Below are 13,707 nucleotides of genomic sequence, written 5' to 3'. Positions count from 1 at the left end.
CCGTGCAACTAGGTGTTACCTTTTTACTAACTGTATCTCGGCACCGAAACCGTAGTTTCTAATGCACACCGGATGTTTCTGACTTGGCTCGTTGTCAGCCTGTAACCAGCTGCCCAGACATTTCGAGCGGAAAAAAGGATGCAAACGGGTGCCGTGGGAAGAACCTCCGTTTATTGATGTTCTTCAGTTACATTGACACTGTATTGCATACATACAGACTAGACACTATTCCTTTTCTGACTAGTTTCTCTAGACTTTCGTCTCTCTCTTCATACCTCCGCACTTCGCCTTGGCCATCACATTGTACACACACAGAGTCCAAAACCCACAACCCCTTGCGGCTGCTACTCTTAAAGTGACAGGCCAAGCATGTGACGTAGGAGAGGAGTTATTGATGGTGTTTCAAAGAGTTAGTATTTTGTCTGGCTTTTGTTTTGAAGGATATTTCTGAATATCTGGAATAGAAATACAACTAATTGATTAATTGGACATATAAGCGTACTTGTTGTTGCGTAGCCACTTTCGGTCTGACAGACTTCCTTCACAATGTTTTTAAATACACCTTCCGTTGATTGTTTGGCACAAGCGTTCTTGTGGCGTAACGTGCTGAGTGTGGCACTTTGGAGCGGGTGATCTCATTTTCAAATCTTCCTTCAAAAATTCGATATTTTAACATTGACTCATTGCACATTGATTTTTTTAAACTTATTTCATCTTCCGTTCTTCAAATCAAATCAAATCAGGTTTTTTATTTATATAGCACATATGTTGGTGCTGTAGCATGGTCAGTAGCTACTGGCATATATGTACTATAGCTTTTCCAGTGGGTCGAGCAGTGTCGTTCAATTAATCAAATTCGTGAACGCAAACAACAACATTTGGGGAGGCTGTCTGATAAGGACCAGAGGGGTTATTAATGTCTATAAATAGAACATTTTTTGTTGTATTTTTGGTCATTTCCCGATAGATGAAGCCAGAGCCCCACCACTGGAACGCTTGCTGGCCGGACTGAAGGGGAAGTTCATTTTCGCAGCTTTGAGCACACTGCGTGAAACCAGTCCTCCCGTGGCAATGGTGTCAACTCTCGACATCGATGAGCCGGCAGAAAGAGGTAATGTACTCTGTTAGATATTCTTGAACAACTCACATTAATTAAAAGTTAAAAACATTTACTGCTCCGTAACGGCATGCCAGAGCGGTGTTCCTGCGCCATTACGCACTGTACTATTTATCCTTTTCATTCTGTAGTTTATTGTAACATTTATGCATGCACAAACACACACACACACACACACGGATGTTTTCGTGTGTGTGTGTGTGCGTGTGCGCGCGCAATTGATGGGACAAATGATATCTCCAGGTAACGCCAAGTCTAAAAGTCTCGACTCCGATACATCGGGGGACAAAGCCCAGTATTATAACGTTGCATTTATTCTTCTATTTATTTATTCTTGGATTTATTCATTTCATTATGTCATTATTGAAACATTTATTTATTGATTGTTGATCTTCCCGTTTTTCTTGGTAATAACAATATCATATGCCATACATTTTTCAGTTGCAGAGGAGGAGGACGAAGAGGAGGATGAGGAGGGAGGCCTCCAGAGGAAGATGGCAAAACTCCAAGCAGCCCTGGCTGACCGCAATGAGGAGATTGAGCTTTTGCAACAATACAATAGGAAACTTTATAACAAGTACAAAAACCAGGAGCAAAGTTTCAACAGAACCATGCTGCAAGCAAGAATGCTTGGCGCTGATCAGCTCGAGGGCTGCTCGCCCCAGCAGACATCTGAAGCGGGGTCTTCCTCTAGGACAACCGGCATCAAGTTAAGAAAGTTGCCATTCCCAGGCCACGTCAAGGTCCTCAGTGAGTGAAAACATCCGTACGTATAATAAATGCCATGATCATTATAGAGATTATTGTTGTCTAGTAACAGATTGTGTGCCTATCTTTTGACAGACAACCTCCTGGAGGAATTCAGGAAGCTGCAGACGGGCCCCAGACCTACTCCAAAGAGGCTGAATAATGTAGAATCTAAAATGTCCAGAGTAAACCACTTTGTGGCCTGGATGAGCCAAGGCATGCGTCGACTGTCCAAGCTCAAATTCCTGGGGCAGCTCGACCGTCTGCAGGGGTACGTCACTCAAGTGTTTTATTTTTAGCTCAATTGTTCTCATGCGTTTATTATTCAGACACACACACACACACACACACACACACATTGTAGATGGGTTGAACATCTCCACGAATGCGTACTGGCCCTGTCCACATCGTTGCACTACCTTAAAAATGTGTTGCAGTTCCTGCAGTTTTTGAGAGAGACCCCACCTCGGTCCTCATCTATCACCAAGGAGGACCTCTTTAAGGTGATCAGGGAGCTGACGTCATCAATCAAGTCCTGGGATCGGCCTCTTGCCCTTCACGCCATGCGTGTGAAGGAGAAGAAGGAGGCTACCCTTCACTCCGTGGAGGAGCTGTGTGAGTGCCGCAGGCTGGCACTACTCAAAATCCCCAAACTCCTCTGTAAGTTATAATACATCTGTTATAATTAACTGGGTGCAATTCAAATAAATGGATGAAATAATACATATTTTATTTCCCTTGTCATTGCAGGTCAACTGGAAGACAACCAGACATATGAGGGCCGGTATAAACTATTTGGCTACGTCACTGCCTTCCTGGCCTCCCTCTACGGTCACCGCCATGGAGTGTTTTCTAACATGACCGATGGGCAGGTCACCAAGGCAGTGCACTGCCCGGAGTATGGGGACTACCTGCTGAAAGTAAGAACTTCATTTATCCTATTTGTTCAAAGTATATTCAACGCACTTTCCTTGTATGTGTCAACTAAATTGTGATTCTGATTCCCAATAGGTTGAGGAGCACAAGACGAATCAGACTTTCGGCTTCGCCAAGATGCTGCTCAGCAGCGAGGTCAAACACAACAAAGTCTGCACATGTGTGTTTTTGAATAAGCATATGTTTAACAAATCAATAGGAAATGAGGCCCCGTACAAGCAGACTCTAACATATATTGAACAGTTTTCCATATGCTTACTCGTTTAGCAGTAAACAGTTGCTTAACTTTGACACGCAACTTATGAAACTATTTACAAAAACATGAATATGGAGGTTGCAAATGGAGAACACTAGTACCAGCAGACATTGAAAGTTACTCAGGCCCCTTTCATGCGGGCTCAAAGCAACATTGAGTGTTCTAGGTCCGTAAATTACCAAAAAGGTGTTAATTGGCCACGACACGCAACACATATTGGACATACAAAACAAACCAATAACTTCATATATATTATATACATGTATACATATATATTTACAGATATTTACAAATATGCATGTATCTGAAATGTAGTGGAGTACAAGTATTAAGTGGCACAGTTAATTTGTTTGATATTCATGTAAAGTACTGCATAATAATACTTAAGTACAGTACTTTGGTGAATGTACTTTATTACAATCCAACACTGGCTAAAAACACGGGAAGTTCCCATATGGCACCCCTCTACTCAAAATAACAGCCGGCTGACTCGTCTGAACACGCACCTGGCCGGTCCTGTGGAGGGCGTCTCGTTTTTTTTTGCAAAGCTCTTATTCCCCAGTTTTGAAACATGCTCCTTGAGTAAGTCACTCTCTTCTTTCGCAGGCGCTGCAGGTCTGAGAAGAGGGTTGTCAGTGGGTTGCCGCCATTGTCCACAAAGAACATGCCCAGCCCAGAGGTCAGGCCTTTGATGGCTTCTGCCCTCACATGGCAGAAATAGCACTCCAGCAGCTTCAGAGACACAGGTGGAACATGAACATGAAAACCACATCATAACTCAACCACTAATACACAAAAAACTGTCGTGCCATTTCAAGAATGATATGATGACCTACCTCGTCCTCTTACAAGCCCTACAGGGTCCCAACGTCACAGAAAAACAATACCTTTTGGAGAGTTTCTCAATTGTTCAGTGTGCAGATAATTATTTGTTTTACAATAGAAACATTTGTCTCAGTAAATGTTCCCACATGTTGTGAGCATCCACTTTAAACAGGGTTCCTGCAGGTTTCGCCAACTCAAATTTAAGACTTTTTAAGACCTTTTTAAGACCACTTTGAATAGAATTTAAGACCTATTTCACGGCAAGAAAGTATGAAGGAAAATTGCTATGAAAGAAGAAATACGTCCCATAATTACTTACAAAGTAAATGTATTCATGTTCAACATAAGAACAATGACTGAACATAACAGCTTAACAGTACAGAACTGTGTTAGTGTGTTAGACAAAAAGTGTGTGTGTGTGTGTGTGTGGGCTGTACAATTAATCGTATTTTAATCGCAATTACGAAACATAATCGATTATTTTGCTTTGCTAGGTTGTGACAGTGCACGACAACATATTTGATCTAATTAATTTTAGTCTAATTTATTTTTATTTATCATATTTATATATGTTTAGTAGCTTGTGGAAGTGCGCTCCAAAATATTTGTTGATCTTGTTATTTATTATTTTTGATATTATTTAATTAATTTTTTCAGTTGAATTATACGTTCAGGGTAATCAACAGTTAAAAAGATACTGTCCAAATTATTATTTGTTTTAAAGTTCAATAAATGGATGTTTTCAAAGTCAATTAATAATTGTATTTAATAATTGTGATATCAATTATTGACCAAAAATAATCGTGATTATGATGTTTGCCTGTGTGTGTGTGTGTGTGTGTGTGTGTGTGTGTGGCTATATTCAGAGCTCTGCTGCCTTGGCTACAATCTTTCATCGTTGCTGTTGTATGATTGGTGTTTAACTACGGTATTTAGCGTCTACAGCACCTCCGCTTTTAGGGTTGACGTACACCCACACGTTGCCCGGAGGCCCCCCGGTGATGTTGCGGGAGCTGCTGCACTAGCTAACGCTGCACTAGCTAACGCTACATTAGCCAAACAAACACTAATTTATTTTGCAAAAGGTGCAGTGGGCTTCAAACACGTTCCCCTCCCCTGGTTTCAACAAAGCACTACATTCGATGTTTTCCAACCAAATACGGTTGAACTTACACTTCCCCATATTTATTTGTAAGTAGATTCTAAGATACATTAGTTTCTGACTGCCGCTAGCTGAAGCTTGGTTGCTAGGTTACTAGCTGGGTGTTCTCCGATAAGGGGCCGGGGGAAACAAAGTTAGTGTATACTGGTTCCATGTTGATTTATTTCAATACAAATGGTTGGGGGGAACTGAAAGGCTATTACCGTACTGGTTACTTAGCAGCCCGGACATTTCCCCCAAAATACATTTAGACGCTATCGCAACAGAGAAGTACCTTTCAAATCCGATAATTTTTAAGACCTTCTAAATCATATTTAAGACCTTTCTTATTTTTTTGGTCATATTTAAGACCTTTTTAAGGCCTTGAATTCAGATTATCAAATGTAAGGCTTTTTAAGACCCCGCGGGAACCCTGTTAAATGTTTTGTCAACAAATAGAAAAACAGCTTGATTTCCTTCACGACAACTATTTGGTTAAAACACCACTACATTAACAATAAGCATAGGAAATGATAAATGTCAACATTTAAGATTGTGCTTTTACTCTTTATTTAATCATATCTATTTCACATTGAAAATGTGATAAATACACAAGCCACATTTAAAGTTACATCTTGCATTTCATGAAAAGTAAAGGTTTCCAATCGTTTTACCCACTCAAGTACACTAGAAAATAAAGTCAAGATGTGCAACAACTGTATCAGCAATTCAAATGATATAACTTATGTACAGGGTTGGGACGGCTACTTGCCAAAAACGCAACCAGTAACTTAATGTGAGGTCGAGATATCAGAATCAGAAACAGGTTTATTGCCAGGTGGGTTCAAACATACTAGGAATGGTGCATACATAAAATATAAAAAACAAGAAATCTAATATAAAACAAAAAATCTTTTACACCGTAATAAAATATAGTTAAATAGCAATACAAATAAAGCAGTAATTTACATGGAAATAGAATGCTATGAATTTAGTTAATTTGGTTTAGGCCCAAAATACATTTCTGACCTACTGCTAAATTATGAACCATCCAGAACTCTCAGGTCTTCAGGGACTGGTCAGCTTTCTGTCCCCAGAGTCAGAACTAAACATGGTAAAGCAGCATTCAGTTATTATGCTCCAAATATCTGGAACAAACTCCCAGAAACCTGCAGGTCTGCTGCAACTCTTACTACTTTTAAATCCAGGCTGAAGACTTTTCTTTTTGCCGCTGCTTTTAATTGAACTATTCACATCTTAAACTGCACTGTAACTTTTAACTTTTATCCATGTATTTTTTCTTTTAATGTTTATTTTATTATCTTTTCTTTTTAATGACTGATTTTAATTGCCATTTTCATAATGTCTTCCATTTTTGTAAAGCACTTTGAATTGCCTTGTGTTGAAAGGTGCTATATAAATAAACTTGCCTTGCCTTGCCATGAATGAATTTTAGAATATAAACTATGAAATGTGAAATAACAATATGTGCAGTAAGGCGTATGAACATTGTGTGCATTAATGTAATGCATATAGTCCATGATGTGGCTGAGGTAAAGTGTCAGCGTGGGGGGCCGGGCCTTGTTTAAGAGGCCGGTAGCAGAGGGGAAGAAACTGTTCTGGTGGCGAGAGGTTTTGGTCCTGATGGAGCGCAGCCTCCTGCAAGGGGAGAGGGGGTGAACAGTTTGTGTCCAGGGAGGGAGGGGTCGGCCACTATCTTCCCTGCCCGCCTCGGGGTCCTGGAGGCATGCAGGTCGTGGAGGGATGGCAGATTGCAGCCGATCGCCTTCTCTGCAGAGCGGATGACACGCTGCAGCCTGCCCTTATCCTTGGCTGTGGCTGCAGCGTACCAGATGGTGATGGAGGAGGTGAGGAGGGACTCCATGATGGAGGTGTAGAAGTTCACCATCATCGTCTTTGGCAGGTTGAATTTCTTCAGCTGCCTCAGGAAGAACATCCTCTGCTGGGCTTTTTTGATTTGAGGGAGCCAATGTTCTGCTCCCATTTGAGGTCCTGGGCGATGATGGTGCCCGGGAAGCGGAAAGACTTCACAGCAGTGACTGGGGAGTCACACAGAGTGATGGGGGGTGCGTTCTTCCTGAAGCCCACGACCATCTCCGCTGTTTTTTTTAATGGAGGATGGACCATGACATAAGTATAAATAAATAAATGTGTAAATAAATGTATGAAGAAATACAGGAATAAATAAATATATGAGGAAATAAATACACAAATAAATAAATAAAAGAATAAATAAATATGGAAATACATACTTGAATGTATAAATAAATAAATAAAAGTCGAAAATAAAACAGAACACACTTTATTATATTATCTCTAATATATTTCTACATTTACAGTCACATTTAATTATTTATGTATTTCTGTGTCCGCATGCTAATGAGGTGGGCGGTCCTAACCTCAGTCTGAAGCAGGATTGGTTACAGGAGTGTGATCATTTCTGGCAGATTGGGTTTAGCAGATGTGGCATCATTTTGTTCTCGGGGAGACTTTGAGAGAGTATTACCCAAAAAGTACACGGTAAAAGTACTTCATTTTATTGTTGGTAGCAGTCAAACTAGGACTGACTCCAACAGTGTCCCTTTTATTAAGAACTTATGGTAGAAATGATTTGCATCAAGCTGAAAAAACATGCATTCTTTTACTCATGTACTAGCGTCAGAGATGACCGTAAAGGCGCGATAAATCGTGCACTCAAAAACAAAGAGCTGCTCATTAGACCAAGCAAACGCGAGAGACGGCTGAGGTGACCGCAGTAACAAACGTGTGCTTCAATAAAGTTTGGGGGCAAGTCCTCTATACATCGTTCCACACGAAACTGGACATAGTATTTTGGTTCTCCGTTCTCTAAATGGTCCGCTAATGATCTCCAATGGCTCTTAAACGTGAGGAAATTTGAATGGTCAACAATTACAACTGTGGATGTATAAAGATAAGGGCTAAACAGTAATGCTCCTGCATTCGAATCAGCGCTGTCTGCCAGGCGTTAGAAGTAGAGCCCAATCTGCCAGAAATGATCAAACTCCTGTAACCAATCCTGCTTCAGACTGAGGACCGCCCACCTCATTAGCTTATGGACACAGAAATACATAAATAAATAAATGCAAGTGACCGTAAATGTAGAAATATATTAATAATAATAATTTAATTTCTGTAATAAAAACATATTTTCATGCATTTTTAGAAGCATTACAATGTCTAAAGAGACTCGCTGTGTATGAGAGTCAATACTCGCTGGTTGTACTTTTGCGGGCATCCCATTCGCTAGGGGGTGATGTTGCAAAAACAACTAGGGTCCTAGTAGGGCGGGTTCCCGGAAGGGCGGGTTTCCGGAAGGGCGGTCCTGAAACTGCAGTCTCCCACGCTGCAGCTTCACTCTGTTGATTCCTTTACAGTCTACGGTTGTATCCTTGATCGACAGCGAATAAGAGTTTTTTTTCGATAATAGTTGGAATTTTTGTATCCTTGAACGACAGAGAATACGATTTTTTTTTCGATAAGAGTTATCGATAAGATGTCACACGCCCCCGGTTCCCGTGGGTCCGGACGCCCTGCAAGGTACAGTTCAGTGTATAGAGAGCCGCAGTGACGCGTCCTAAAACCCGTAAGTAAACTCCTTCCGGTTCCTTTGTCAAAAACGCAATGCCATAGGATTTTGGAAAATAGCTCGAAATAATGTCTGTGGTTGACACACATTAAAGAGACGGATCACGTTTTGTTCAGCCGGATAATATCCACGTGTCTACCCTACTTTTATAATTTTCGAATCATAAATCTAGTTGCCAGAAGCAAAATGCTAACGTTATGCTATAAACGAACTACAGCTGCTTCAACGTCACGCCAACTTAAGATCCATATTCAAACAAACAGATTCGAAATGGTAGAAGTTGAAGCGTTTCTTTGAACAGTTTGCAGGAGGCAGGTACTTTCTTTCAAGCAGAACAGGGCAAACAAACTTAGCGGGAGTGTGTTAGGTGTTTGGTGTAATGACGTAAAACGGCCTGGACAACTTAAACCTTATTTCGAGCTATTTTCCAAAATCCTATGTAGAAATTGCATTGCTTTTTGTCGAAGGAACCGGTGTAAGTACTGACACCGGACGTGGTAAAAATGCTAACTTACTTCCGGGACGCGTCATCGGTCTTGAGACATTTATTAAAACATATATATGTATATATTATTGCTACATGATATGATTAAATGATCTGAGATGACCACACAAATGTTATTTAGCAAGTGTGCAGATCAATGTAGATTTAAAATATAAATCTGAAGGTTGGATATTTGTAAAAAATATGTTGTGTATATATTAATAATTTAAGATGTACATTTATTTATTTGTAGTACTTTCTATTAATAGTGTGTCATTTGGTGGCATCAATTTGTGCATTTGATACAGATAATGGAGCAGATATTTTATGGCCTCATATACAGTAGGCTATAGCCCTTAAGGTCAAACAATGAGGTATGGATATGTTTTTGGTATTATGTTATGCACTGACACAAGATAAATTGTGTGTGTGTGTGTGATAGGCAAAGCAATGATATCCTGGCTGCAGCAGAGTACGACGTGGGCTATATAAAGTCCCACCTGGTGTCTGGCCAAAGACTCCCCGGATGGGACCTCACGGCATACCGCAGCTACTGTGTGGCGGTACTACTAATTAGACACAAGCTACCTAAAGAGGCAGTGGTGGAGTTCCAGGTAAGTGCTTCTGACCAGAGGGGGGGAAGTAACTAAGTACATTTATTGAACTAGCTGCACCTTTGCCAGCTTTGATAACACTGTAATGATCAATCATTATAAAACACATCATATATATTATTCTGAAATGGAGCAATCTGCACAATGACTACTTTGACTGTCGCTACTTTATCTATATTTTGATGATAATACTGATCTACTTTTACTTGAGTAACATTTTTGAATGCAGGACTTTTACCTGTAACATATAATTCTCTGGTACATTTACTACCCTACAATATCTGGGCGTGTGCATGCATGTGAACCAAATCATTATGCCCGCTGTTAACCTAAACATTGGTGTCACCTCTATGTTCCCACACTCACAGGTGCAGGACTGGTTGCAGAGAACGCCAGGGACTGACGGTACCACCATCCGGCTAACCAGCTCCAAGGCGGCAGGGAATATCTTCACCCTCAGCCAGCAAGAGGACGAGGTAGGTCATTATATCATTCTTGAAATGGGACGACATTGTGTGTATTAGTGGTTGAACAGAGTTATGATGATGTGGTTTTTTTGTCTCTTTTTTTCATTTTGATGTTCCACCTGTGTCTCTGAAGCTGCTGGGATGCTATTTCTACCATGTGAGGGCAGAAGCCATCAAAGGCCTGACCTCAGGGCAGGGCAGGTTCTTTGTGAACAATGGCGGCAACCCACTGATCAACCTCTACTCAGACCTGCAGCGCCTGAGAAAGAAGTGAGTGACTTACTCATTGCACATTGATTTTTTTAAACTTATTTTCGTCCTTCAAATCAAATCAAGTTTTATTTATATAGCACATTTTTTGTTGGATTTTTGGTCATTTCCCAATAGATGAAGCCAGAGCCCCACCACTGGAACGCTTGCTGGCCGGACTGAAAGGGAAGTTCATTTTCGCAGCTTTGAGCACACTGCGTGAAACCAGTCCTCCTGTGGCAATGGTGTCAACTCTCGACATCGATGAGCCGGCAGAAAGAGGTAATGTACTCTGTTAGATATTCTTGAACAACTCACATTAATTAAAAGTTAAAAACATTTACTGCTCCGTAACGGCATGCCAGAGCGGTGTTCCTGCGCCATTACGCACTGTACTATTTATCCTTTTCATTCTGTAGTTTATTGTAACATTTATGCATGCACAAACACACACACACACACACGGATGTTTTCTGGTGTGTGTGCGCGTGCGCGCGCAATTGATGGGACAAATGATATCTCCAGGTAACGCCAAGTCTAAAAGTCTCGACTCCGATACATCGGGGGACAAAGCCCAGTATTATAACGTTGCATTTATTCTTCTATTTATTTATTCTTGGATGTATTCATTTCATTATGTCATTATTGAAACATTTATTTATTGATTGTTGATCTTGCCGTTTTTCTTGGTAATAACAATATCATATGCCATCAATTTTTCAGTTGCAGAGGAGGAGGACGAAGACGAGGAAGAGGAGGGAGGCCTCCAGAGGAAGATGGCAAAACTCCAAGCAGCCATGGTTGACCGCAATGAGGAAATTGAGCTTTTGCAACAATACAATAGGAAACTTTATAACAAGTACAAAAACCAGGAGCAAAGTTTCAACAGAACCATGCTGCAAGCAAGAATGCTTGGCGCTGATCAGCTCGAGGGCTGCTCGCCCCAGCAGACATCTCAAGCGGGGTCTTCCTCTAGGACAACCGGCATCAAGTTAAGAAAGTTGCCATTCCCAGGCCACGTCAAGGTCCTCAGTGAGTGAAAACATCCGTACGTATAATAAATGCCATGATCATTATAGAGATTATTGTTGTCTAGTAACAGATTGTGTGCCTATCTTTTGACAGACAACCTCCTGGAGGAATTCAGGAAGCTGCAGACGGGCCCCAGACCTACTCCAAAGAGGCTGAACAATGTAGAATCTAAAATGTCCAGAGTAAACCACTTTGTGGCCTGGATGAGCCAAGGCATGCGTCGACTGTCCAAGCTCAAATTCCTGGGGCAGCTCGACCGTCTGCAGGGTGTTGGAGTAGAATACCTCTGCTACGCGCCGTTCGTTGGATGAGGCTGGATCTCTATTAAATTAAGAAAGGAATTGAAAACACCGGAATCAAAGTTATAACAAATTATCTGAGTTTACTTCTAGTAGGAAACCAAACACATATACAAGTTATACAGAGTACTCCGGGTACTCCGGGCTTTTAGATTTGTGATGCGATTCGGATAAATGCATCGGGATCAAACCAACTCATCAAACCAAAAAGAAATTGGACTTCAGGTCTGTGATGCGATTCGGACACAGATATCGGGATCAAACCAACTCACCAAACCCAAAAGCATTTTTACACACACAAACGTCAGTATTTCTATCTGTCTTTGGGGCGGAGATTTGTCGATTCTTCCTTTCCACTTTTCTCCCAAGCGAATTAGAGAACCCCTGGGGAGGAGCTGTTTAAGCTGACCACCTCCCCCAAGTGTCCTGACTGGCTGGATTCGCTTCTGGCCGGGTTCAATCAGAGGTCTGCCCAGCATGTGAGATCCCAAGCCACCCCAGGTCAAAAGTCAATGTTTATCTTTACCTTATCTTACTCTACATTCCTTTCCCAGGGGATCTTTTCCTATTTTACGATGTCTTTAACGACTTAGAAACAGCATCTGGCTCTTAGAGATGATAACAGCCAATGTTGGTGTGTGAAACACAGAATCTCTGGATCAGTGAGTTTAAAAGTGAGAATAACATTCTTTTTCTAAGTGATTATCAAAACCCGTTCAAACAATACATGTTTACTTCAATACAGTGTAGAATCATATCTTCTTACTTCAAGGGGTACGTCACTCAAGTGTTTTATTTTTAGCTCAATTGTTCCCATGCGTTTATTATTCAGACACACACACACACACCCCCATTGTAGATGGGTTGAACATCTCCACGAATGCGTACTGGCCCTGTCCACATCGTTGCACTACCTTAAAAATGTGTTGCAGTTTTTGAGAGAGACCCCACCTCGGTCCTCATCTATCACCAAGGAGGACCTCTTTAAGGTGATCAGGGAGCTGACGTCATCAATCAAGTCCTGGGATCGGCCTCTTGCCCTTCACGCCATGCGTGTGAAGGAGAAGAAGGAGGCTACCCTTCACTCCGTGGAGGAGCTTTGCGAGTGACGCAGGCTGGCACTACTCGAAATCCCCAAACTCCTCTGTAAGTTATAATACATCTGTTATAATTAACTGGGTGCAATTCAAATAAATGGATGAAATAATACATATTTTATTTCCCTTGTCATTGCAGCTCAACTGGAAGACAACCAGACATATGAGGGCCGGTATAAATTATTTGGCTACGTCACTGCCTTCCTGGCCTCCCTCTACGGTCACCGCCATGGAGTGTTTTCTAACATGACCGATGGGCAGGTCACCAAGGCAGTGCACTGCCCGGAGTATGGGGACTACCTGGTGAAAGTAAGAACTTCATTTATCCTATTTGTTCAAAGTATATTCAACGCACTTTCCTTGTATGTGTCAACTAAATTGTGATTCTGATTCCCAATAGGTTGAGGAGCACAAGACGAATCAGACTTTCGGCTTGGCCAAGATGCTGCTCAACAGCGAGGAGTATGGGTGGCTGCTGAGCATCATCCAGATGAAACGCACATTGCCGGCAGGGACAGGAAGCTCACCGTACCTGTTCTTTAGTAACACCACCAGCCCGACTTCTCAACTCACCAGGAATCTGCAGCTCGCCTGGGCGGATATGAAGCTGAGGGGCGGTGCCACCTTTACCAGTCTGCGGACCGCCGTGGCAACCTTTGTAAGTGAATTTACACTTAGAAATAATGCAACTGATCTTCTGTGCTCACAACCTCACCGAAACTTTGAATTATGCTCTTGTGTCTTTTCTGCCTTTGTCTGCTTCAGGCCAGAGACAGACATGGGGAAGACTCCGAGGAGCGACACTGCATGGCAAG

General features: G+C 41.7%; 1 protein-coding gene and 1 long non-coding RNA gene across 2 annotated transcripts; both read left to right on the top strand.

Moving 5' to 3' along the window:
* Nucleotides 1-9,626: 9,626 nt before the first annotated feature.
* LOC117469250 lies at nucleotides 9,627-10,453 on the top strand. Its single transcript, XR_004554573.1, has 3 exons — nucleotides 9,627-9,748; nucleotides 10,117-10,224; nucleotides 10,349-10,453. It is a non-coding gene; the product is annotated as an uncharacterized LOC117469250 (long non-coding RNA).
* A 244-nt stretch (nucleotides 10,454-10,697) lies between these two features.
* LOC117469231 lies at nucleotides 10,698-12,904 on the top strand. The gene is made up of 4 exons (XM_034113612.1): nucleotides 10,698-10,746; nucleotides 11,188-11,496; nucleotides 11,590-11,771; nucleotides 12,728-12,904. Exons 1-4 carry the CDS (start codon nucleotides 10,707-10,709, stop codon nucleotides 12,902-12,904), a joined length of 708 nt encoding a protein of 235 aa, XP_033969503.1. The 5' UTR covers nucleotides 10,698-10,706.
* Nucleotides 12,905-13,707: the final 803 nt, after the last annotated feature.

The sequence above is a fragment of the Trematomus bernacchii genome, unplaced genomic scaffold (genome assembly GCF_902827165.1).
Source record: "Trematomus bernacchii unplaced genomic scaffold, fTreBer1.1, whole genome shotgun sequence".
NCBI classification, from domain to species: domain Eukaryota; kingdom Metazoa; phylum Chordata; class Actinopteri; order Perciformes; family Nototheniidae; genus Trematomus; species Trematomus bernacchii.
This window is presented reverse-complemented; position numbering and strand designations above follow the sequence as displayed.

Bases quoted from the DNA above. Each gene is read 5' to 3' on its own strand.
- LOC117469231 (XM_034113612.1), top strand. From the start codon at position 10,707: ATGGTGTCAACTCTCGACATCGATGAGCCGGCAGAAAGAG. The intron at 10,747-11,187 runs GTAATGTACTCT...TCAATTTTTCAG, and splicing joins CGATGAGCCGGCAGAAAGAG to TTGCAGAGGAGGAGGACGAA. The intron at 11,772-12,727 runs GTAGAATACCTC...AATGTGTTGCAG, and splicing joins ACCGTCTGCAGGGTGTTGGA to TTTTTGAGAGAGACCCCACC.